This window comes from Podarcis raffonei, chromosome 14 (assembly GCF_027172205.1).
Source record: "Podarcis raffonei isolate rPodRaf1 chromosome 14, rPodRaf1.pri, whole genome shotgun sequence".
Taxonomy (NCBI): Eukaryota; Metazoa; Chordata; class Lepidosauria; order Squamata; family Lacertidae; genus Podarcis; species Podarcis raffonei.
Genome location: NC_070615.1, coordinates 48,759,706 through 48,785,920, shown reverse-complemented (window position 1 = coordinate 48,785,920; position 26,215 = coordinate 48,759,706). Strand labels below are relative to the sequence as shown.

Here is a 26,215-nt window from a genome sequence, read left to right as displayed (position 1 = left end):
GACCGTAAGTTTCTCTGTGGGGCAAACTAGGAGAGGCGGTCCCGTAGGTACGAGGGTCCTAGGCCACCTTTTTCTCTGCCCATGCTTCCGCTCAGTTTCTTTTTAAAAAAAATATTTTTATTAAGCAATTTCAACATAACAAATTATCAAATCATATAATCACATACATTATTTTCCCCCTTTTTCCTGCTCCCCCCTTCCATCCCTCCCTCCCTCCCCCACCCACCAGCTCCTCTCTCTGATTTCTCTGCACATATTATTCTCATATAATTATAAAATTATATATATCCTTGCATTGTCTATCTATCACGTTATCAACCAATAAATTTGTGTATGTTTATTCAAAACCTGCCAAGGAGTCCAGTTCATTTTGTTGTCTTTTTAAATAATTTGTTAAAAGTTCCCCTTCTTCCTTAAAGTCACAGTTGTCCTTGTCCCGCAGTTTGTATGTCAATTTAGCCAGTTCTGCATAACTCATCAATTTTTCTTGCCACTGTTCTTTCGTTGGGATTTCCTCATTCTTCCATCCTTGTGCTATCAAGACTCTTGCCGCTGTTGTAGCATACATAAATAAATTCTTTGTTTTTCTTGGCTTCCGCTCAGTTTCTTAACTGGCTTCTGTCCTTTCCCTCCATTCTGCCAGTCCTTCGAGGCCTGACAGAAACACACTCGCCGTACCTGGAGGAGCTGCTGGCTTCCCTCTTCTCGGTTACCATGGAGATGCCATCCTGCTTCCCTGCCACGGGACCCATTTCTGTGGTGAGCTCGCTGCTGCTCCAGGACAAAGAAGAGACCCCCGTGAAGAAAGAAACCGAGAACTGCAGGTGAGCTGCTGGCTGGGCAGGTGCCCTCTGTCCTCTTCAAGACCTTGACAGGCTCAGCCGGCTGCCTTTCTTGCCGGTATTTTTCAATGTCTCCTTCCTCGTTTTCGCCCGCCAGTGCCGAAACCTGCCAGCTGGGGCCTTCCTCTGGCCTGTTCATCGACTGGCTGGAGATACTGGACCCTGAAGTGATCAGCAACTGCCCAGATCTCCAGCAAAGGCTGCTCTTCTCCTGGAATAAGGTGAGGCGCCATCAAGCCTGGTGTACCTGTGACGTCAGGTGGCATCTCCAGCTCCCAAGAGCTGAAATTGCTGAAGAGATCCTAGTGGGGGCTTCCTTCCCATATCCAGAGCTGCTGTCAGGGGCTGGACTGAGGATAATAATAATAATAATAATTTATTATTTATACCCCGCCCATCTGGCTGAGTCTTCCCAGCCACTCTGGGCGGCTCCCAATCAGTGTTAAAAACAGTACAGCGTTACATATTAAAAACTTCCCTGAACAGGGCTGCCTTAAGATGTCCTCTGAATGTCAGGTAATTATTTATCTCTTTGACATCTGATGGGAGGGCGTTCCACAGGGCGGGCGCCACTACCGAGAAGGCCCTTTGTCTGGTTCCCTGTAGCCTCACTTCTCGCAATGAGGGAACCGCCAGAAGGCCCTCGGCGCTGGATCTCAGTGTCCGGGCTGAACGATGGGGGTGGAGACGCTCCTTCAGGTATACAGGACCGAGGCTGTTTAGGGCTTTAAAGGTCAGCACCAACACTTTGAATCGTGCTCGGAAACGTACTGGGAGCCAATGCAGATCTCTCAGAACCGGTGTTATGTGGTCCCGGCGGCCACTCCCAGTCACCAGTCTAGCTGCCGCATTCTGGATTAATTGCAGTTTCCGGGTCACCTTCAAAGGTTGCCCCACGTAGAGCGCGTTGCAGTAGTCCAAGCGTGAGATAACTAGAGCATGCACCACTCTGGCGAGACAGTTCGCAGGCAGGTAGGGTCTTAGCCTGCGTACCAGGTGGAGCTGGTAGACAGCTGCCCTGGACACAGAGTTAACCTGCGCCTCCATGGACAGCTGTGAGTCCAAAATGACTCTCAGGCTGCGCACCTGGTCCTTCAGGGGCACAGTTACCCCATTCAAGACCAGGGAATCCCCCACACCAACCCGCTCCCTGTCCCCCAAAAACAGTACTTCTGTCTTGTCAGGATTCAACCTCAATCTGTTAGCCGCCATCCATCCTCCAACCGCGTCCAGGCACTCACACAGGACCTTCACCGCCTTCACTGGTTCTGATTTAAAGGAGAGGTAGAGCTGGGTGTCATCTGCATACTGATGAACACCCAGTCCAAACCCCCTGATGATCTCTCCCAGCGGCTTCATATAGATATTAAAAAGCATGGCCGCCCCCCCATTCTCCTGAACCTTCCCAAGGGCAGTATAGATTTAGAAAAGTGGTTTGCAGAGGGGCATAGTCCAGAGGGGGAAAGCTGGGAAATACTGGGTGAGGAACAGCTAGAAGAGGAAACACCAGGAGAGAGACAGACGGCAGATTCAGTGCCCTTGGAAATCATTCCTGACCCCCCTTCGCCTAAGACTGGGCGGGCTCTGAGAGTGATAGAACAGAAAGCGCAAAGCTCAGATTCCCTGACGTAGGAATGATGTAGATTAATGGGGACAGAGGGGGTAAACCTTTACTGGGAGCAACACCATTTCTAGAGAGATATGAATTCCGTTGTCTCTCGCTGTGATTATTAAAGAAACTAACTGGTAAGAATGCTCCTTTCGTTTGATCTGCTTATTTACTGCCACCGGGGGAGGGATCCGATTCCCCAAAGCCTGACAGCTGCGCAAGCTTCTTGCCTTTGCCTTCATCGCCCTCCGTGGCTTTGCCTCGTCTTCGTCTCTCTGCCCCAAGTACTCCCTTGTAGCTCAGTAGCCAAGCAGCTGACTTGCAAGCAGAAGATCCCGGCTTCAGTCCCATAGCCCTCCATAGTTACCTTTCCCCTTTTCCTTTCAGGATAATGGCTCTTCGGAATCAGAGCCACCCTCTTTCCGCCCATACCTTTTGGCTCTCCTGACTCACCAGTCCAGCTGGACCACGCTGCACCGCTGCATCAAGATCCTGCTTGGCAAAAGCCGAGAGCACAGGTGGGTCAACCCAGAGCCTCTTCAACCCTTCACCTGGGCATTGAAATGGGCTGGTGGTTCCTGCAGCCGCCTTGCAGCCGTGATTCCTTATGCCCAGGGGAGAGAGGACAGGCATGCAGTTGGGAGGAAACAGATTTCAGGTGGAAGAACCTTGCCCCCCAACCCAGTTTTAATCTGCCAGTGTGTGTGTGTGTGTGTGTGTGTGTGAAAGACTATGTATCAGGTGTTGGGGAGAGCAGTTGATGGTTGTCAGATGGAGACAGACACAGCAGAGTGATGGAAGTGGATTCCAGGTTCTGCTCCCTGGTTTTTCCCAAGTTGGTTGTGTGCCATTTCCCCCTCCTTTTGATTTTGCACACCTGCGTTTATGTCTTCACTTAGATTTGACCCAACGGCGTCCTTGGATTTCCTCTGGGCCTGCATTCACATCCCTCGCATTTGGCAAGGACGGGATCAGAGGATACCTCAGGTAATGAGCTGCTTTCTCTACTGCAAGGAGAAGTTGTCCATCCCGTGGCCTTCTTCCAGGCATGGTTGGATTCCAGCTCCAATCTGCCCCGGGCAGCATGGTTGGTGATCAGGGATCATCAGAGCTGAAGCCCAACGAGATCCGGAGGACACCATGTTCCCCATCCCTGGCATGAAGGGGGTGCACTTTTTGTTGGGCAGTTGGGGCATAAGACGGAAGGAAGCCTTGCTAGCCCAAAAGGCCATTCTCAGTGATCCTGCACAAATGGATCCAAAGAGCCCTGCGACTAAAACCCAGGGTCCTTGCCTGACTGCAAATGCGAGCCCACAGATGAGCTCCTGAAGGTGGCTTAGTTTAGCAGCAGCAAACCTGTTTTCTTCCTGCTCTGGAGGGTAGGACTCGAACCATTGGCCTCCAGTTCCAACAAACGAGATTCCGACTAAACACCAGGACAGTAGGAGCTGTTTGACAGTGGAATGAACTCTCAGAAGGTTGTGGACTCTCCTTCCTTGCACGTTTCTGAGCAGAGGTTGGATGGCCATCTGTCATGGATGCTTTAGTTGAGATTCCTGCATTGCAGGGGGTTGGACTAGAGCATAGGTAGGCAAACGAAGGCCCGGGGGCCGGATGCAGCCCAATCACCTTCTAAATCTGGCCTGTAGATGGTCCGGGAATCAGCGTGTTTTTACATGAGTAGAATGTGTGCTTTTATTTAAAATGCATCTGTGGCTTATTTGTGGGGCATAGGAATTCGTTCTCCCCCCCCCAAAAAAAAATATAGTCCGGCCCCCCACAAGGTCTAAGGGACAGTGGACCAGCCCCCTGCTGAAAAGGTTTGCTGACCCCTGGACTAGAGGACCCTTGGATTGCTTTCTGACTTTCCAATTATATATGATTCCACTGTTGTTCCACTGTCAAACAGCTCTTGCAGATCTTAGGTGTTGGACTGCAACTCCCAACCAGCCTGTCTAATGGTTGGGTTGATGCTGCTGGAGTCTATGACAACTACTGGAGGGCACCACGTTGGCTACCCCCATTGTAGACCAGCTCCACAGGGATGCGGGTGGCGCTGTGGTCCAAACCACTGAGCCTCTTGGGCTTGCCAATCAGAAGGTCGGCGGTTCGAATCTCTGCGATGGTGTGAGCTCCTGTTGCTCTGTCCCAGCTCCTGCCTACCTCGCAGTTCGAAAGCACACCAGTGCAAGTAGATAAATAGGTACTGCTGCGGCGGGAAGGTAAACGGCGTTTAGTCCTGCTGGCTACATGACCCGGAAAGTTGTCTGTGGACAAACACTGGCTCACATGACCTGAAAGCGAGATGAGCACCGCAACCCCATAGCCACCTTTGACTGGACTTAACCGTCCAGGGGTCCTTTACCTTTTTACTTTAGACCACCTCCCCAGCCCGCTAGTTGCAGGAAACCCAAATCAGGAGCAACCCCCAACCAATGGCTGTTGCTCTTCTGAGATACCTATTTGTGTTGGGAATTCAAAGTCCTGGATTGCCTTTGTTCCCATCCGTCTCCAAATTGCATCGCAGAAACGGCGGGAGGAGTTTGTTCTGCGTCTTGAGGCCCCTGAGCTGATCAGCCTGGTGGAGCTGATCCTGGCTGAATCGGAAACCAGGAGCCAGCGCTCCGGAGAGGCCTCCTGCTCCGTCACCCAGTCCCGCCTGCCGCTCCTGCTCAGCTGCTGCCACGGAGATGTCGAAAGCATCAAGAAAGTCACCGAGTACTTGACAGGCTGCATCCAGCAGTGGGGGAGCAGGTGAGGCCTCGCTCGGCTTTGGGAAAAGGCACACTTCACCATGCAAGACGGGTGCATCTTTGTTGTTGTTGTTTAGTTGTCTTAGTTGTGTTCGAGTCTCCACGACCCCATGAACCAGAGCATGGCTTGGAAGCTCTCACTTTCTTCTCAAAGCTGCTCCTTTTTTATGTCCATGGAGTTTTCTTGACAAAATACTGGAGTGGATTACCAATTCCTTCTCCAGGTGAATCACATTTAGTCTATACTCTCGGCTATGACCAATCCATCTTGGGTGGCCCTGCACGCCATAGCCACAGCTTCTTGGAGTTATTCAAGCCCTTTCGCCACGACAAGGCAGTGATCCACGAAGGGGTGCATCTTGCACACATTTAAAGTGGCTGAAATTGCACAAATTAAACACACGAGAGGTTTTCCCAGCACAAAAAGAGCTTTTAAGTTCTCTACATTGCTTGCCAGGCAAGGACCTCTTACCATGCCGGCTCTGGAAGCCTGGTGATGGTCCTGCAAGATCTGAAAGGAACTTGGACAGCCCTGCAAGATCTCACAAGAGTATCCCAGTCTGGTGCGCTGAGCAGGCCTTGCCCACTAAGCCATGCAGAGAGCTCAAAAGCTATTTTCGTGCTGGGTTTCCCGGCTCTGGGATGCTAGGGAGGCTTGAGTATACACATTTCTGTGTCTATGTGGAACCCTTGGAACTGAACCCCCTGCATAAGATCTAATTGTATGGGACAGCTTTTGGCAAATGCTGAAGACGCTCCTCTTTTGAAGTACATATTTTTAAGGACCCTCCTTATTTCTTAAGTTGTTTTATGTTGTGCTTTAATTGTTATACCCCTCCCCTGGGACCTTAGGGGGCTCAAGATTGGAGAAAAATGCTCATAAATCCTTGGCAACCTCAAAAAGTCCCTCTGGGAGAAACACGCACTGTTCGTTTCCGTTTCTTTACCCTCCATGTGTTTGCAGGGATTTATCTGGTACCCCTGAGGACTAGCAGCTTGCATTTTAAAATAGCTTATTCCGGTGAAGCTGTTGGGTTGGCATTGCCCAGTGATGGCAGAACTGGGGATGTGAAGCAAATACATTTGGTAGACTTGGAAACCCCTCTTTGATGGCTCAGTAATCTCCTGTCTCTTTTTTTTCTGTTTCAGCTCAATGGGAAAACATTGCCAAGATCTGCTCCTGCAAATCTATCTTCAGCTGCCTGAGCTCCTGGTGCCAGTCCCTGGGACCCTGCTTTCCACCGAAGGGGCCACCGACAGCAGCACCTGCAAAGTAAGGGCGGGGGGAGAGGAAAAGTGTTGAGAAAAAGCCTGGCCCCTCCATTTTCCTTGAGCCATTCCGGGACAGGCACCCGCCAGCTACACAGTTCACAAGCCCAGGAAAGCTTCCCTCTGGCAATGAGTTTGAGAAATCCTAGTCGTGATTTCCACTAAGTGATTCATTTGCCTGCCCGCTGGGTGGTGACCAACATCTCCACCCCCCCAAAGGGTGTCAAACGCTTGACCTTCCAAATGTGACCTGTGCTCTGATTGTCCCTCCCCAAAAAAATAAAATAAAAAGCATCCAGTAACTTTCACCCAGTCCAATGTGAATTGAGGGAGTCTTTGAAAATGGGTTGCGGTCTCAAACCTTTCGTCCCTTGTGTTCCGTCATCAACCCTAAGGAAACGATCCGGAAACCTGCCATTGACCACCTCCTCTTGGGGAGACTAGAAGTCTCTTTGCAAGTTGTGAGGTTGGAAAAGGTAGATTCAGTCCATTTCAGGAAGTGTTTGAGCGCCTGGCTGTTGCTTCGCTCTTCTCTCTCTCCCTGCAGCTCGACGCCCTGGTCCACCGCTTCATCACCCTCCTTGCCGACTCCAGCGATTCCAAGACGAGCGGGAGCCGCCTGTGGGATGCCAACATGGCGTGTCGGAAGCTGGCCGTGGCCCACCCCATCCTCCTCCTCAGGTTCTGCTCAGCCTGCGCTGCTTCAGGGACTTTTACATTATCTTTATACCCAGTGCTTTTTTTTTCTAGGGAAGAAAAAGGTACAGGAACTCTTCGGGAATAGGCCTTTGTGGTAGTAGTACAGGCGACTCTCCATTTTCACGGGGGTTCTGTTCCAGGCCCCTGCGCACGTACGCAAAATCACATATAACGGGGAGCAGCCTGGAGTGCCCTATTGGCTCAAAGAGGAAACCCATCCCAGAGCCCAAAGAGGTCCCATGAGGCCAAAGAGGCCTCCTTGCGCGTCAGCTCTGCAGGACACCATGTCCCTCCAGCTGGTGTATGCTGACACCCAGGGAGCCTCCTGAGCGGGGAAGAAGCCTCCCTGGGTGTCAGCGCATGCCCGCCAGAAGGCAGTTTCTGCAAGTGCTGAGGAGGGAAGTGAGAGGCAGATGGGGCTCGTCTGCCTGGGAAGGGAGCCCATCTAGGAGTGGGGAAACTCTGACCCTAAACCTCCACTTCCTTGTGGGAAGACAATGCTAAGGAATAAACCCTGCACAAATCTGGAGTGGAGTCCCTAAGGTGGTTGGGGGGCACCTTGTCTGCCTCCTTCCGGCAACTCCTGCGGCCAAGCTGGTGCCAAACGTCTTGCTCTGCTTTCCTTTGGACCCCATCAGTAAGGCTGAGAGGGGGATCTTGTTATCCGGGCAGCCCAGGACCCCCTTAGACATTGCCCAGGCTTGCCCCAAGGGGGCTCACTTTTGTAGGAATGATCACTGGGTGTGGAGCACACTCCCTGCCTGTGGGCATCCTCAGCTGCCTGCACGCGTGACCTTGGGGTGCGGAGCACACTCCCCCTCACAGATAAGGCCACAGCTGTCTGAACATCTTTCTTTTTTTTTTAAATAAATGTTTATTAAAGTTTTACAAATCAAAAAGTTCATCATTTCACATAGATCATTCCATTAGATAAGGCCCACAGAAAAAACAAAAAACAAGAATATATAACAAAAAAGAAAAAAAGAAAAATCCACTTTTTTAAAATTACAAAATTCCATGTCCCTCTGTCCTGACCTCCTCACATCTCTCTTTTTTGTGTTCCTCTTTATTCCAATCAAATTCAGCAAGTTCAAACCCTTATTCAAACCATACTTAAAATTATATTTTTCTAGTTATTATGTCCCAAATTTTCCTTATCTTAGCCCATTCCTCATCTTATATACTATGACATAATATTATTTTGTTCATAGCCCCCTTCTCCTTTTTAAAATTCTTCTTTTCATTCACATTTAACCAAATCCCACATGCCCTGTTACCTTCACTTCCCACATCATGTTAACACTCAGACATTTTGCAATGGTTTTGTAAATAGTCCTTAAACTTTTTCCAGTCCTGTTCCATCAGTTCTTCTCCCTGGTCACGGATTCTGCCAGTCATTTCTGCCAGCTGTCTGAACATCTTTCCCTCCGTCTAACCTTTTGCGGTCTCAGTAGTCTGCGGTGTACTGTCTGTAACCTTTGTCTCCTTCGTCATACACTGTGCAAGGGGGAAATGATGTGGTGGAAACAGGTGCCAAAGTAGCTTTGTACCACTCCACGATCTCGGGACTGGAAGATGTGTAAAGGTCACAGCCCAAAATGTACCTGCCTTTGTTTGAATATTGTGTCAATAAAAGGAGGCTCCACAGAGCTGGCCGGCAGCTTGCTTGCAGCTCACCTGCATTATCAACTCCTGCCTCATGTCCTTCACTTCAACTTTGGTGCTGCAAACACAGCAGTTTGACTTCACCTGCAAAGGTGTACTCCATTGTCTCTTGAGACAGGCTAAAGGATGGGAAGCCCAAATCCAAAACTCCTACAGGAAGAAGGATCAAAGAGTAAGTTCTTGCTCTAATCCCTGCCCGCTGCATAAACGTCCTAAGGCGGCCGCTCTCCTCCCTCTATCCCCAGGCACCTGCCGATGATCGCGGCCTTGCTGCACGGACGGGTCCACCTCAACTTCCAGGAGTTCCGCCAACAGAACCACCTCACCTTCTTCCTCCACGTCTTGGGCATCCTGGAACTCCTGCAGCCGCAGGTCTTCCAGAGCGAACACCAGGAGGCGCTGTGGGACTGCCTCCTCTCCTTCATCCGCTTGCTTCTGGTAGGAGAGGCTTTTCGGGCAGAGAGGGGAGCCACACTCTGGCGAGGGCAGGAGAGGGGTTGCCAAGAAGCTGGGTGCCCTGCAATCTTGTGGCCTTATGGGGGAGGGATGCAGCCATGCACTGTGAACACAGAGCTCCTGGCATGAGCAGGCTTTAGGCTTGCAAGGTCAGCTTTGCTTTCTGCTGTTTTTTCTTTGTTTCAGGGGCTTGGGGAACCTCGGGCCCAGAGGTGAGATGTGACCCCCCCAGGCCTTTCTACCTGGCCCTGAGATTCCACCCAGGCCCTTCCTAATACAGTCATACCTCAGGTTGCATCTGCTTCAGGTTGCGTTTTTTCGGGTTGAGGACTGCTGAAACCTGGAAGTACCGGAATGGGTTACTTCTGGGTTTCGGGAGCCGTGTGTGCGCAGAAGTACTAAATCACGCTTTGCACATGCGCAGAAGCACCAAATTGCAGCCTGCACATGCGCAGACACGGGTTGCAAAAGCTGCGGGTTGCGAATGTGCATCCTGCACGGATCACGTTCACAACCCGAGCGTCCACTGTAATAATAATGATAATAATAATAATGGCCTTCTCAGTAGTGGCACCCACCCTGTGGAACGCCCTCCCATCAGATGTCAAGGAAATAAACAACTATCTGACTTTTAGAAGACATCTGAAGGCAGCCCTGTTTAGGGAAGTTTTCAATGTTTGAAGTTTTATTGGATTTTTAATATTCTGTTGAAAGCCGCCCAGAGTGGCTAGGGAAACCTGTTAGTTAGGGATGATGGGAGTTGTAGTCCCAAAACATCTGGAGGGCAGAGTTTGCCTGTGCCTGTTTGATGGATATGTATTTGGTATTGTATCTAATTTACATTTGTAAAATCAAATAAAAATGATTTTGAAAAATAACAATCAAACCTTCAGGGAGGGAGATCCCATTGCACTGTTGAATGTTTCTTACAAGACTCTCCTTTCTTGTAACTGGAGCAGAAGAAAACAAGCTCGTTTGCCGAGTTCTTCAAAGTGAGATCTTGGAGAACATTTATATCCAGCTAAGGCCAATGTGACGTTCCTTTGCTGGTGGTGTTGCTTGAATGGCAATGGGTGGCTCTCGTTCCTTCAGCAAGTGGATGAGGCCAGACTCCCTGGGGCAACCAGAAGTTGGAATGGCCAGGGTGGGGCTAGGCTGGTTTCCCCATTGTCTTAATGTTCTTCCTGGGAGGCCGCCTCGCGGTGGCCCTGGGTTCCCTGGCTTGATAGCAGAAGTCAAGGTTCTTCTTCCCATCGACTCCGCCTGTGTGAACCAGCCCTTAGAACACCCTGGGGTACAGGAGAAGGACAAGCCTCCAGGCTGCTTCCAAAATCTCGTCCCCATACTTATGGCAAAGTATTGGAAAACAGGAAAAGTACCACAAATGTCAGAATGGCAAGTTAAGATTTGTGAGTTTGCCGAGATGGCATAAATGACTGCATCAGTCAGGGGCTGCTCCAGTCAAAAATTCTGTACAGAATGGGAAGACATACATGAAGAAATATGGTGTTAAAGCAGAACTCTTAATAGGTAATTGTTAAGCGTGTAAGGACAAAAGAAGTAATTATAATTTAACAGTTTTCATGTTATTCTATTTTGTTAAAGCAACTAGGCAAAAAATACTATGACGGGAAGATCTCACACAGGTGAAGCGGAACAGTGGGGAGGAGGGAAGGGTTAGGTTGAATTTGGGAAATAAAATAACACATGGTACAGCAAAGGATATAATAGATTCTTATAGAATAGTAATATATTGTAACCAGAATAGAAGTTCAAAAGGGGAAGTAAATGTATTTTTAGTATTTTCATTATTGTAATAGTTATTATTATTTCTTATCGGTAGAAGGCAGTGTTAATTTAGGCTTCTTCATTTTGTTGTCTGTATTATTTTATTAAGTCAATAAAAAACAAAATCTCATCTCCAGTCGCTTTTGCTTTGCTTCAGAGCTACCGGAAGTCTTCACGCCACTTGGCCACCTTCATCTCCAAGTTCGTGCAGTTCATCCACAAGTACATAACTTCCAACGCCCAGGCAGCTGTCGCCTTCCTGCAGAAGCACTCGGACCCCCTTCAGTAAGTCACTTGCTCTGGGTTTGTCCAGGATGTGGGGCGGTTGGGAGCTCAGAGGAGGGAGATGGGATAGCCCAGAAGCGATGTGAACACACCCGCGGCCGTTGCTCTCCTACCCCGCAGCGACCTCTCGTCGGACAACAGCGACCTGGTGATGCTGAAGTCTCTCCTGGCCGGCCTGAGCCTGCCCAGCAAGAACGGCGCCGCGGACCGAGGGGCTGACGAGGAAAAGGACGGTGAGTCGTGGGTTTTCCATTTGAGTTTCACCTCTCACGTTTGTTTGTTTGTTTGTTTAAACTTATTTAATGTATTTATATCTCGCCCTTCTCCCAACCTGGGATTTGAGGTACCGTATTTTTTGCTCTATAACACTCACTTTTTCCCTCCTGAAAAGTAAGGGGAAATGTGTGTGCGTCTTATGGAGCGAATGCAGGCTGCGCAGCTATCCCAGAAGCCAGAACAGCAAGAGGGATTGCTGCTTTCACTGTGCAGCGATCCCTCTTGCTGTTCTGACTTCTGAGATTCAGAATATTTTTTTTCTTGTTTTCCTCCTCCAAAAACTAGGTGCGTCTTGTGGTCTGGTGCGTCTTATAGGGACGCTGGTGGCGCTGTGGGTTAAACCACAGAGCCTAGGACTTGCCAATCAGAAGGTCGGTGGTTCGAATCCCCGCGATGGGGTGAGCTCCTGTTGTTCAGTCCCAGCTCCTGCCAACCTAGCAGTTCGAAAGCATGTCAAAGTGCAAGTAGATAAATAGGTACCGCTCTGGCGGGAAGGTAAACGGCGTTTCCATGCGCTGCTCTGGTTCGCCAGAAGCGACTTAGTCTTGCTGGCCACATGACCCAGAAGCTGTACGCCGGAACCTCGGCCAGTAAAGCGAGATGAGCGCCGCAACCCCAGAGTCGGTCACGACTGGACCTAATGGTCAGGGGTCCCTTTACCTTTACCTTTATAATGTTTAAAACATCATTACAAAACATGCAATCATAAAAACAATCCAGTTGTAAACAATAGGCAGGTCCCAGGAGTTCAGGGGTAGTTTTTAAAAATAATTTTATAAGTTGTGTGTCCTTGTTTCTCAGTTTGATCCTTTTACATGGTTTTGTACATTTTCTGGTATTTTATGCACTGTGATTTGCAGTTGTTTTATTGATTATAGATTAGTAATTATTTATTGTAATTGATAAGTGTAGACTGCTAAATTATTATTTGCTGATGTTTAATTTCTCTGTTTACTGTTGGATTCGAATGGACTATTGAATACATGTATTGCTTTATTTGATATAAGTTGCTTATTTTAAAGTTATTGTGACTTTTTATTTAGGATCTGGTTGTTACTATTAGTGTTTGATGTTTTATTATTATTTTGATGTGTGTTGGAAGCCTCCCAGAGAGGCTGGGACAACCCAACCAGATGGGTGGGGTATGAATAAATAATGATAATTATTATTACTATTATTATTACTACTTCTGGACTCTGAGATCTGTGCACCTAACAGAGCACTAACCCTCTCCCTCTCTCTTCCGTGCATCTTCAGATGAAGTCCCCAGCGCAAGTTCCTTGCCCCTTGTCAGTGTCTCTCTCTTCACTCCTCTCACTCCAGCCGAAATGGCCCCGTACATGAAACGACTGTCCAGAGGTCAGGCTGTGGAGGGTAAGTCAAGGCCAATATGGTGTGCACAGACTGGGCAGCAACTCTGCCCAGGGTTTCAGACAGGGTATTCCTCATGGTGAATGTGCTTCTGAAAACGATAACGCATTTTGAAAACGCTGATCCAACGCTTGCACAGTGCTGGTACCCAAACGTTGCAGAAGTGGGGGCAATGTTGGATGGCGGGGGGCATTCATGATCTTCATCATCATCATCATTTCATTTGTATGCCGTCTTTTCATAATTAAAACAATGCCCAAGGCGGCTTACAACATGACAAGATTTCCTTAATTGCCAACATAACAAAAGTCATAAACAATAAATAAAACGCACAAAGAGGTACACAACCAAATGGAAAACAATTTCCTTTTCTTCTTCTTCATGGTAAATCGTTATTGGTTTAAAATACAAATGTACAACGAAGGTTAGTATAGAAGAGTTAAATAAAAAAAAGGAAAACATCAAGACATAAAAGTAAGAAAAATTTTGAAAAGACAAAAAAGAAAATAAAAACAAGAAAAAGAACCAAAAATTCATACAAAATCATATCCATCAAATAAAAATTTCTGCATGAAACTTCCAATCGTTCTCATGATACTGTTTCTATTGTCATAAAATCTAAAACTAAAAATACAACATTTATATCAATAACAATTTAAAATGACGTAGATAAGAAATAAAAACAATTCTTAAAAGGAGCCCTCTCTGTTGAGCAACAGCAGTCCTTTATGGAGCCTGTCAGGCCCCGCCCCAGGCCAGGTGAAGAGAGGCAGAGCAGGGCCCTCAGGCTCTCTTAGGACATTCACGTGGCACTCCTTGCTATGGGGGCCCCCTCAATGGAGAAGCATTTCCCTACAGAAGCCACAAGCGACCTGTGAATTGGTCTAACACTACTAGGATTACATCCCAACTCTTGGTGTAATAGCCTGTGAACCAGGAAACTACTGGCTAAATTCTTGCTCCTGCTGTGAACTCCATGGGTGGCCTTAGACAAGCCACTGTTTCGTTTTTCTCAGCATCCATCTCCCCATCTGTACTATGGGGGTAGGAGGGGATAACGATACTGAACTGACTTGGAAAATTGTTGCAAGAATTACAACAAAACGGTGTGCCTGGAGTGCTTGGAAGAGCTAGGTGCTTCTTGTTGTTGTTTCAATTAATTTACTAATCGCCTCCTAAACTGTGGGTTAAACCACAGAGCCTAGGGCTTGCCGATCAGAAGGTTGGCGGTTCAAATTCCCGCGACGGGGTGAGCTCCTGTTGCTCGGTCCCTGCTCCTGCCAACCTAGCAGTTCAAAAGCACGTCAAAGTGCAAGTAGATCAATAGGTACCGCTCCGGTGGGAAGGTAAACGGCGTTTCCGTGCACTGCTCTGGTTTGCCAGAAGCGGCTTAGTCATGCTGGCCACATGAGCCAGAAGCTGTACGCCAGCTCCCTCGGCCAGTAAAGCGTGATGAGCACTGCAACCCCAGAGTCAGCCACAACTGGACCTAATGGTCAGGGTGTTACGAAAAAGGAGCAATGCAGAAGCAAGCACCAGGTGGCTGGAATGGTAAACAGGATGTGGATGTTATTGGATTATACCGTGGGAACCAGGAACAGTTTGTAGAGTGCTCTGAGAGCCGGATGTTACCTCAGAGCAGCACATGACCCTGTACTGGAAGTACATGGGTGGAGTTTATTCTCTCTCTGCGTTGGGAAGCAGAGTGTGCAGACATGTTTTCTCTGTACTGGTGAACGACAGGAATAAAGACATGTAAATATATTTCTGTCTGTCTCTTTCCCCCTCCCTGGGAGAGGAGTGGGGGAGGAGTGGTGTGTTCTCCTTCACGTTGAGGAGAATCGCCGAAGAGACCTCCCTTGATCTTGCCGGCAGGCGCTGGCAGGGGAGGTAAACAAGGATTCAAGCCGGGCACCTGGAGGGTGGCCAAATTCCTAAGAGCTGGAGGCTCTGCTCGCTTGAATCACGACACAGGGGTCCCTTTACCTTTACCTTTAAACTCCCGTCTCAAGGCGATTTACACATAAAATAATTAAAAACAGTTAAACACCCAAAAAAAAGGAAATATATTTAAAACACAACTAAAAGCCTAATGAGCGGACACTCGCAGTAGAGCCCCATTTATCCAGCCAAGCAAGCCTGTTGGAACTAAAATGTCTCCTGCTGTTCCAGAAAGTGCAGATAGGGGGCGCCTGTGGAATATTGATAGCGATGCTATTCCACAGAACAGGGGCCACCACACTAAAAGCCCTGCTCCAGCTTACTGCAGAGAGAGTTTCTGAGATCTTTGGAACTTGCAGAAGAGACTCTCCCGCAGACGGCAGCAATTGACTTTGTGTATAAGGGATAAGTTTGATTATGAAGAGCTGTTATGAAGCAGATTGTGTTCCCTTGAGAGGCTGTCAGCTCCTTCCTCCCCCCTTTCTTAGGGGTAGGAACACCAGATTGCTCACCCCAGTCTCTTTGTTTCGCCCCACTTCCCAGATATCCTGGAGGTGCTGACCGATATCGACGAGATGTCCAGGCGAAGACCAGAAATCCTTGCCTTCTTTTCCGTATGTTGCCCCCATCCTCATTCAGTTGTCTGCTTTGTGTGTCTCTTGCTCTGCCCTGGTCCCCTACGGTGGGATGTTCATTTCGCCACCCTTTCGGAAAAAGGGTTGACGGAGCTTGTGTTGCCAACCACTTTGGCCACGAGTAGGCAAACTAAGGCCCGGGGGCCGGATCCGGCCCATTCGCCTTCTAAATCCGGCCTGCAGATGGTCCGGGAATCAGTATGATTTTACATGAATAGAATGTGTCCTTTTATTTAAAATGCATCTCCGAGTTATTTGTGGGGCATAGGAATTGGTTCATTTCTTTTCCTTTTTCCAAAATATAGTCCAGCCCCCCACAAGGTCTCAGGGACAGAGGACCAGCCCCCTGCTGAAAAACTTTGCTGACCCCTGACTTTGGCCAAACTCCTAAGCAGCCTAATCGCCTGTGGCGAGTAAGAATTCCATGCAAGCGGTTAGGAAGCGTTTGCGAAAATGGGAAGTCAGTGCTCCGCAAGCAATCCGTAACTTAGGTGGCAGGCAAATGGCAGGGAGGCTCCAATGTTGATCTCGATGTGTGGGCAAGTTGACCTGGGTATGAGTTTCAGGGTATCCCTTGGGGTATCCTGGCTCCCTTTCATCCCCGCATGCCCTGGGGCTAACAGTAGGCTCCACCTCTTCCTGCTCTGTTTCTGGGCACAAGCCAGCTCTGGCAGTGCCAGTTTTCCCCAGGGCCTCTGCCAGCCACTGTAGACACTCCAGAGATTTGCCAAAAGGGAACACTCCTGCAGCCAAGTTCTTTTACTTCTTGGGGTTGCAGGAGGGGAAGAGAGTGCTGGGCCAGAATGCCCACCTCTCTCCTACGGAAAAGCCCACCCTGGAAGTTGCTTTCTCTTACTCTTAACCACTGAAGGGGTTCTGTAACTATTGTTTTTTTAAAATTATTATTATTATTATTATTATTATTATTATTATTATTATTATTATTATTGAATTGTTATACAAACAAAACAAAGTATAAAAACATTTCAATTGAATACAAAAAAAGAAAAATAAAGAAACAGGAAAAAGGAAAACAGAGCAAACGCAAAAAGTAAGACCATAAATATAATACAAGGTAACTATAATAGACAGCTCAGAATGTCATTTCTCTACCAAGATGCTGACCTTCTGGGGTGAATCTCTTTTTATTATACTTTTGGTTTTTGGACTTCTGTCGACCTCACGGTGGTTCATTTCTTATAACTAAAGCAATTTCTCTGTATTTGAATATATTCCTCATCTTGGTATAAGGAGACATTTTCCTGCTTACGGGTTTATTCTAAACACAACCAAATCTTGCTTGTTGAACCTTGACTCGATATTTAGGCATTCCCTTTCCTTCTGGACTATTTTATTTGACTTGTTCCTTAAGGCTTCAGTCAACTTAGCAAGCTCCAAGTACTCGCTCAGCTTCTGTAGCCATTCTTCTCTGGTTGGTATATGGCCACCCTTCCAGTTCTTGGCTCTTAGTAGGGGTTCTGTAACTATTGTTACTGGCATGGCCCTCCAACGTCCTTTCTCTCTTCCACCGCTCAGACTCACCTGCAAAGACTGATGAGCTCTCCCGAGGAAACCTGCCGGAATCTCGCTTTTTCCCTCGCGCTGCGCTCAATACAGAACAACCCCAGGTGCGGATGGGCAGACCCTGCGTGGAGGGCAGGGCTGATGGGGCCTAGGAACCGACACAGGAAGTTTGACTCGAGCCGCTTTGCTCGTAGAGGGCACCCCCTTGAAAACCCCAGGGAGGGGGAACGAATTCCAGACCGTTTCTGAGACATATGACCGAGATCACTCAGTTAGAAACAGAATCAGTACCAGGGCAACGCTGACCAATAAGGAATGGGTGGCTGTAGATCTCAGGAACCACATGACTTGGTTGTAAATCTGCAAGAAACAGGAGGCGGTGATGGGTTTGGGTACAGGTCAGCTGCAAAGCCGAACAATGGTAGTGTAAGAACACAAGAAGAACCCCTGCAGGATCAGGCCCGTGGACTATCTAGTCCAGCACCCTGAACACAAGAGCACTCTCCCCTCCTGTTTTCATGTTGCATCTTTGCATGCCACTTAGATATTGTTAAAAATATTAAGCGGTTCAGGCATGCTTTTAAATAGAGATAAAGCTCAATTTTACAAGCTGTCGCGACAGCCACTAACAGGGAATTCAGCACATTTGTGGTGGAAGGAGTAGGCTGTTCTTCATGATGGCTGCACAGAACCTCCTTGCATAACAGCAGTCTACCTCCAAATACCAAATGCGAGGGAACAACAACGGGAGAGCGCTGTTGCACTCACGTCCCACTTGGGGGCTTTCCATATTCCTGCTCTCTGTGCATACAGGACACTGAACTAAATGGGACTTTGGCCTGAAACAGCAGCCTTGCTTTTCTGATATTCTCGACCCACCGAAATCCTCTCTCTCCTTTCCACTTTTCCAGCATTGCGGCCGACTTCCTCCCCACGTTCATGTACTGCCTTGGCAGCCGTGACTTTGAGGTTGTTCAGACAGCTCTGAGAAACCTGCCCGAGTACACCCTCCTTTGCCAAGGTAAGAGCAGGCAGTTGCTTTTCCTGATGCTTCAAAACAGCCACCATGCTTTGCAAGGTGGTTGTAAGAATTGCAGAGCTCAGTGTAAGCAAGCGAGAGACTCTGAACACTCAGAAAATGCCAAGGGGAAGGGGGGAGAGGTTTGCATTTGTGTAAGGCTGGCTCCTCCGATATAACAGAAGCACAGCTAGAGAAGGGGTGAAGAGCCCTTGACCTTCGAGGAGAGAGGCGGTGAGGAGCAGCGGTTAGAGTCTTAGACTGGGGAGACGCGAGTTCGAATTCCCACTCAGCCATCACACTTCCTGGGCGGCCTTAGGCCAGTCACTGGGTCTTAGCCTAGCCTACCTCACAGGTTTGTTGTGAGGATCAAACAGGAGAGGAGAGCCATAGCTAGCTTCTTTGTGCTCCGTGGGGGTGGGGGCTTGTTGTCTGGGCAGCCCAGGACTTCCATACAAACTGCCCAGGTCATTTAGGTGCTACTAACACAGCTATTTAGCTTCACCTCTGGAGGCACATTCCATTGACTCTTGAGACCGAAGGTTGCCAACATGGATAATAATGATGATGATGATGTATTACAGTGGTACCTTGAGTTACAGACACTTCAGGTTACAGACTCTGCTAACCCAGAAATAGTACCTCGGGTTAAGAACTTTGCTTCAGGATGAGAACAGAAATCGTGGTCTAGTGGCGCGGCAGTAGCAGGAGGCCCCATTAGCTAAAGTGGTGCTTCAGGTTAAGAACTGACCTCCGGAACGAATTAAGTTCTTAACCCAATGTACCACTGTACTTACACCCTGCCCATCTGGCTGGATTTCCCAACAGAATTAAAAGCGCAATAAAACATCAGACATTAAAAACCTCCCTAAACAGGACTGCCTTCAAATGTCTTCTAAAAGTCAGATACAGTGGTACCTCGCAAGACGAATGCCTCACAAGACGGAAAACTCGCAAGAAGAAAGAGTTTTCCGTTTTTCGAGGTGCTTCGCCAGACGAATTTCCCTATGGGCTTGCTTCGCAAGAAGAAAGCCCATAGGGAAATCTCCGGGGACCTCTTTTAAAATGCTGGCGGTCGGGAGCAAAGACTTTTGCCCACCGCCGGCCTTCAGAAGAGGTCCTGGACCTCTTCTGAAGGCCGGTGGGGGGCAAAAGTCTTTGCTCCCGACTGCCTGCCTTCCCGGGATAGCGGAGAAGCGCAGTGCGTTTCTCCGCTATCCCAACGGCTTTTGAAGGCAGGCGGGGGGCAAAAGTCTTTGCTCCCCCCCCCGCCTGCCTTCCCGGGACAGCGGAGACTTCTCCGCTGTCCTGGGGCGATCTTAAAATGCTGGTGGGCGGCAGCGAAGCCTTCACTGCTGCCCGCCAGCATTTTAAAATTGCCCCGGGACAGCGGAGGCTTCGCTGCCGCCCGCCAGCATTTTAAAATCACCCCGGGACAGCGGAGAGTCCCGGGGGCTTTTAAAATGCTGGTGGTCGGCAGCAAAGCCCTCCTGTCCCCGGAGCTTGCGGGGCGGGAGGTGGGGAGAAGGGCTTTTCTTCCCACCGCCAGCCTTCAGAACAGCCTTCTGAAGGCTGGCGGTGGGAAGAAAAGCCCTTGTCCCCCCCCCCCCAGCCTTCAGAAGAGGTCGGGGGACAGACTGTCCCCGGACCTGGTCTGAAGGCGGTTTCCATAGGAACGCATTGATTGATTTTCAATGCATTCCTATGGGAAACCGTGCTTCGCAAGACAAAAAACTCGCAAGAAGAAAAAACTCGCGGAACGAATTAATTTCGTCTTGCAAGGTACCACTGTAGTTGTTTATCTCCTTGACATCTGGTGGGAGGGTGTTCCACAGGGCAGGTGCCACCTCCGAGAAGGCCCTCTGCCTGGTTCCCTGTAACTTCGCTTCTCGGAGGGAGGGAACCGCCAGAAGGCCCTCAGTGCTGGACCTCAGGGTCTGGGCAGAACGATGGGGGTGGAGACGCTCCTTCAGGTATACTGGGCCAAGGCCGTTTAGGGCTTTCAAGGTCAGCACCAACATTTTGAATTGTGCTCGGAAACATACTGGGATACTTCTTTTCTGTTATTTCCAAGATAGGTCCTGCTACTAAACCCCACCTGCCCTGGCCCAGCACCAGAATAGCTTTGCCTCCTTTTAGCCCTCCACCTCTGTGCTCAGTTTCAGCTCCCAGCCTTCCACCCTCCTTCAGAACCCAACTTTTTCAGCTACTTTTCTTTGCTCTGAAAACACAGGTGGCATTTAGTGTGGAAGCCTCAGAGGAGCGGCTCGTTGGCCTTTCCCTCAGATTCTGTGGGTTCGGCTTGGGCTTCTCAGAGTTTGCGTCCTCTTCTGACAAATGCTTTTCCCGCCCAGTAGTTGGCACGATGTGTACGCTTTGGTCAAATGTCAGTAGGCAACCTTTTTCTCTGATCCTGGGCAAATATTGGCAGGCGTTCCCGTTAGGCCGAGGCGATGCTGATCACTGACGGTGGCAGCCCACCTCAGTCTCTGACATTGCCGATTGAGTTGTGCGGTAGGAGAGGGGAAGCTATAATAATAATAATAATAATAATAATAATAATAATTATTTATTTATTTATTTATTTATTTATTTATTTATTTATTTCTATCCCGCCCTTCCCAGCCAAAGCCAGGCTCAGAGCAGCTAACAACAGTAAAAATAGCACAGTTTACATAAAACCACAATCAATTACTTTTTTTAAAAAAAAATTATTTGTATACCGTCTTTCTATCTTCCAATACTCAAGGCGGTTTACAAGCTGAAGAAACAAAAAATGTACATCTTATAACAATCTAATGCAATACAAAAATGTGATAATAAAACATAACTTTAAAATAGGCAACCTACATCAAAAAAGTAACATTCAACAATCCTTAGAATAGTATTAAATAATAATAACAACACAAAAGTTAAACAGAAATCCACCCAACAGTTACAATAAATCATTTCTAAACTATAATCTAAACTATACACTAATTATAATGTAAAACAACAGCAAGCCACAAAATACATTCTAAAACCAATTCAGAATCAAATTCATGGCAACCATTGGGCTAGAGTTCTATGAGGATTACAGAAGGAGGGGGTCAGGCTGTGCCTTGGCCAAAGGCCTGGTGGAACAGCTCCATCTTGCAGGCCCTGCGGAAAAATGTCAAGTCCCACAGGGCCCTAGTCTCTTGTGACAAGAGCGTTCCACCAGATCGGGGCCATGGCCGAAAAAGCCCTGGCTCTGGTTGAGGCCAGCCTAACCTCTCTGTGGCCCGGGACCTCCAAGATGTTTTTGTTTGAGGACCGTAAGGTCCTCCGTGGGACATACCAGGAGAGGCAGACCCGTAGGTACGAGGGTCCTAGGCCGTATAGGGCTTTAAAGGTCAAAACCAGCACCTTAAACCTGATCCTGTACTCCACTGGGAGCCAGTGCAATCAATTGGTATAGCACCGGGTGAATGTGATCCCGCGGTGAGGACCCCGTAAGTAGTCTCGCTGCAGCATTCTGGGCTGCCGCAAGCAGGACCCCAGCCCAAGAGCCCTCTTTCCTCCTGTGGTTTCCAGCAACTGGTATTCAGAAACATTGCTGCGTATCAACCTAAGCTTCCTTTTCCTGCTTATTTGGCTATAACTTTTGATAGAATAATTGAAAAAACTTCGTTGCATTACATTCTTCATTAAATTATCTTTCCATTGATATATAATTTCATGGTATTACTCCAAAAGAAAGTGGTGTTATGAGCCATCAAACCTCAGAAATACACTTTCCCCAAAAGGTTTCCACAATTTTGGTCACTAATGTAAGTCCTCTCTTCCTAACGCAGGGCTCTGCTTCTGGATTTTTTTGGGGGGTGGGCATGAGGAAGGGTCCTGGGCCAGCCTGCGTTTCCTGTGGCAAACCCACCCGCCTCCTGAATGAATCTGCTGTTCCTCCTTCGTCTCCTCTGCCTGTGCCCATCTCTCTCGTTCTTCTTCACAGAGCATGCCGCCATTTTGCTCCAGAGGGCCTTCCTGGTGGGGATGTACGGGCAGATGGACACCAGCTCCCAGATCTCGGAAGCCCTGAAGATTTTGCATATGGAAGCCATGATATGAAGAGGGACCACCTGGTGGCTAAGGACTCCGAGAGGACAGAAGGGCCTTGCTGGACCTTAATAGTGAAGAACCCGAGGAGAAGGCACATGCTTGAGTCTGCCAGTGGCAAGGACCAGTCCCTGGTACTTCTTACCAGGCATCTTCCACAAAAAAGGACAAAGGTCACTTTGGCTTAAGGGATGCTGTTACTGCTCCACTCCAGCCATTGATTAAGGTCAGGGATGAGGCCATCCCGGTGTTGTCGGACAAAACTCCCAACATCCCTGGCTGTTGACCATGCTGGCTGGGGCGGATGGGGGCTGTAGTCCAACATCTGGAGGGCCAGGTGTTCCCCAGCTCTGATTTAGGCAGAGAGCAAAATGTCTTGGAAGTCCTGATTAGAAGTCATTTTGCCTCTCCAGTGTGGACCAGTGTGGTGAGCACCCCTCTCATTTGGGGCGGCCAAAAAGTGGGGGTATCTGTTGGACTCTTCCTGGGGTGCGGTTTTGCCAAAACACCTTCCAGTGCAGCCAACCAGCTCCACAACAACAACCTGATGATGTTTCATTTTTTAAAAAATTTAAAATAGTTGTTTTCCTGTTGCGCTGCCTTTATTTATGCATCTCCATTTGGTTTCTCTTTCCTTTTTTACGATGGCTTGCTCTTGAAAATGTAACCCAAGGGGTAAATTTCCTTCTGCCTCATTCAAAAAACAAAATACAGTTTTCCTTTCTGTTTTTAACCTTTTGAACCTGTTTTTTAACCTTCATTAAAGATGATCTGAGCTTGCACAACGGCACCTGGTGATCTCTGGATGAAATTCTCCAGGTTACAGAGATAAATCTGAAACTGCCACATGCCTAGTAGCCATTCCTCTTCTCTGGGAATATGTCTAATCCTCTTTGAAAGCCATCCAGGTTGCTGGCCATTGCTGCCTCCTGTGGCAATGAGTTCCCTAGTTCAACTCTGAGCTCTGCAAAGAAGGGCTTTCTTTTATATGTCCCGGGTTGCTGCTGGTCTCTAGCTCTCATCAGTCCCAGGCAGCAGGGCCAGTGGTCAGAGGTGGCAAGAGCTGTAGTCTAGCAACACACAGAAAGCCACAGTTTTCCTATGGGTGAACCTTAGGAAGTCATGGGAGAAGGTACTTGGCTATCTCTCTCTTCGGTGTTGTTAAGAACCGAGAGATCCACCTGGGCAATAAATAAATAAACCAGGCACCCTTCGTTTAAAGCACATGCCTCTCAGCCCATCTCTCGTCGACCTGTCAAGGACGCAAGTCCTTATCCGCTTCCGTAAGGCTTGAGGTGATGCAGGACGAGCCCAAGACAAACGAAGTGAAGACCCAGTAGACAAAGAACCAGGAGCCAGTGAATTAGCGGTCCTCAGATACTCGGTGACGGCCAGATTGATGGCCCTCCTAAACACCGATGGACAGCAAGAGACAGATCGCTGCTGTCTGGTCTTCTTTGCCTGGGTCATTTCGTCTCAGGGACAGGTTATCCATTCAGTACAGAGGACCGCAGCGTGGAAATGGATGCCGACCCAGCGGCCTTCTGCTCCTTTGTTTCACACTTCCCTTTAACACATCTTGATTAAATCTGGAAGTTCGGCAGGGAGGGGTCGATACCCGCTGGGGCTTCTGGGCTTGGGCCGTGTGATGGCCAGGTATCTATGTAAGTAACATCTTGTTCATGCCATGAGGCATAATTAAGGTAAACATATAAAGGTAAAGGACTCAGTCCTGAATAAGGCAGTGATGGCCACCAGGCTAGATGGCTTTTTAAAAAGAGGATTAGACAAATTCACAGAGAAAGCTATCGATGGTTAGTAGCCATGATGGCTATTGCTCTACCCTTCACAGCTGGAAGCAGCAATACTTTGGAATACCAATTGCAGCAATAAGAAGATCAGTTGATTAGTAAAGGTATAGGACCCCTGGACAGTTAAGTCCAGTCAAAAGTGACTTATGGGGTGCAGCGCTCATCTCGCTTTACTGCCGAGGGAGCCGGCGTTTGTCCGCAGACAGTTTTTCCGGGTCATGTGGCCAGCATGACTAAGCTGCTTCTGGCAAAACCAGAGCAGCGCACGGAAACACCATTTACCTTCCCGCTGGAGCGGTACCTATTTATCTACTTGCATGTTGATGTGCTTTCGAACTGCTAGGTTGGCAGGAGCAGGGACCGAGCAACGGGAGCTCACCCCGTCACGGGGATCTGAACCGCCGACCTTCCAATTGGCAAGCTCTAGTCTCAGTGGTTTAGACCACAGCGCTACCTGCATCCCATGCTCAGATGGTACATATGTGTAAATAACGACTGGGCCGGATCCGGCCCCCTGGTCTTAGTTTGCCTACCCATGGGTTTAGTCATGCTGGCTACATGACCCACAAAACTGTCTGTGGACAAACGCCGGCTCCCTCGGCCTGAAAGCAAGATGAGCGCTGCACCCCATAGTCGCCTTTGACTGGACTTAACTGTCCAGGGGTCCTTTACGTTTACTAATCTACTGATCTTCTTATTGCTGCAATTGGTATCCCAAAGCATTGCTGCTTCTGGCTGTGGAAGGTAGAGCAATAGCCATCATGGCTACTTACCATTGATAGCTTTCTCTGTGAATTTGTCTAATCCTCTTTTTAAAAAGCTATCTAGGCTGGTGGCCATCACTGCCTCATGTGCTGCATGAAGAAATTTATCTGTCCTGAATCATCCACCCTTCAGCTTCATTGGATCCCCACAAGTTCTAGCATGAGGAGAGACAGAGAAGAACTTCATCCCCTTTCTCCTTGCCGTGCATAATTTTAGACCCTTTTATTGTGTCACCTCTTTACCCTCCAGAAAGTCCCAAATGCTACAACCTTTCTGCATAGGGGAGTCGCTTCTTCCCATTGATCGTTTTGGTTTCCCTTTTCCAACTCCTCTTTGAGACGAGGCGACCAGAACTGCACAGTACTCCAAATGCGGTCGCACCGCAGATTCGTATAATGGCATTATGATATGGGCAGCTTTGCTTTCCTTTCCTTTCCAAAGGATCCCGGCGTGGGAGGGTCAGTTGAGTTTGGGAGTGGGTGGCAGTTTGAGTGACCCCTGGAAGTGCAGAGAGTATTTGGGATGGAAGCAGACTTAAGCCACCACAGTAGGATCAGTATTATTATTAGTCATATGGCCCAAAGTAACAAATAAGAGAATACAAAGCTGAAACCATATGCCTCTCAACATTTAAGTGATCATAAAACTCTTGTGTTAATCAATTGCTGCATTGCACCACGTGCTTCTTGATAGGCTACTTCAGAGGCGAGAAATATCACATTTCATTATACAAAGGCAAGGGAAAACAGTGCAATAATATCATTTCTGGCATGCACAACCGTCAGCTTATGGAACTCACCGCCACATGAAATGATGGTGGCTGACACTGGTTCAGGTGGCTTTCAAACAGAGGGCAAATCCATAGAGGGACCGTTCTGTCAACAGCAAGCAGATATGGCGACTGAACAGGAGCCCCATGTTCAGAGGCACGCTAATTATTATTATTATTATTGTTGTTGTTGTTGTTGTTGTTATTAAATGTACGGATGATGGGGACAAGTGAAAAAGGGTTAGCATATCCCGCCCTGCTTGTGCATTCCAAGATGTGCCAAACAGTGTCCGGCCCTATATATTTGGGGGGGGGGGGCGGTGTCACAAACTTGGTGTTTGCTTGCAGTCGACCAGGTAGCGGGAAGAAAGGCTTCTGAATCTGCAGCTTCCTTCCTCCGAAACATCAGGCCAGGCTCGTTTCCCATCACAGAGATTGCTGCATTCTCTGGAGTCAAACTAACAGTTCACATCTGACCGCGGCAGCTTCAGCAAACGACTTGAGTGCCCACAACGGGCCTGGAATGAAATCCGAGGCTAATCGCCTAGGTATTTCCCCGGACGGCTTCAGAATGACGAATCTGGCTTGCCTGCCGCTGGATAGCTCCCCACCCGTCCTGCCAACTTCTGACCTTTTACCAGCGTCCGGCCAAGGAGGAAGCATTG

The 26,215-nt window shown here is 48.5% G+C and overlaps 1 protein-coding gene across 1 annotated transcript in view; it reads left to right on the top strand.

Annotated features, from left to right (window-relative positions):
• Positions 1 to 22,938, top strand: part of INTS1 (integrator complex subunit 1) — an 86,694-nt gene extending 63,756 nt beyond the window's left edge. Inside the window, exons 33-47 of the mRNA XM_053365527.1 lie at positions 644 to 824; positions 940 to 1,063; positions 2,839 to 2,969; positions 3,351 to 3,438; positions 4,979 to 5,205; positions 6,354 to 6,477; positions 7,021 to 7,154; positions 9,083 to 9,275; positions 11,239 to 11,366; positions 11,487 to 11,599; positions 12,900 to 13,016; positions 15,498 to 15,568; positions 17,126 to 17,217; positions 18,025 to 18,134; positions 22,102 to 22,938. Of these exons, the coding sequence (XP_053221502.1) occupies positions 644 to 824; positions 940 to 1,063; positions 2,839 to 2,969; positions 3,351 to 3,438; positions 4,979 to 5,205; positions 6,354 to 6,477; positions 7,021 to 7,154; positions 9,083 to 9,275; positions 11,239 to 11,366; positions 11,487 to 11,599; positions 12,900 to 13,016; positions 15,498 to 15,568; positions 17,126 to 17,217; positions 18,025 to 18,134; positions 22,102 to 22,217 (1,949 nt within the window). The 3' untranslated portion in view covers positions 22,218 to 22,938. The remainder of the gene's footprint in view (positions 1 to 643; positions 825 to 939; positions 1,064 to 2,838; positions 2,970 to 3,350; positions 3,439 to 4,978; positions 5,206 to 6,353; positions 6,478 to 7,020; positions 7,155 to 9,082; positions 9,276 to 11,238; positions 11,367 to 11,486; positions 11,600 to 12,899; positions 13,017 to 15,497; positions 15,569 to 17,125; positions 17,218 to 18,024; positions 18,135 to 22,101) is intronic.
• Positions 22,939 to 26,215: the final 3,277 nt, after the last annotated feature.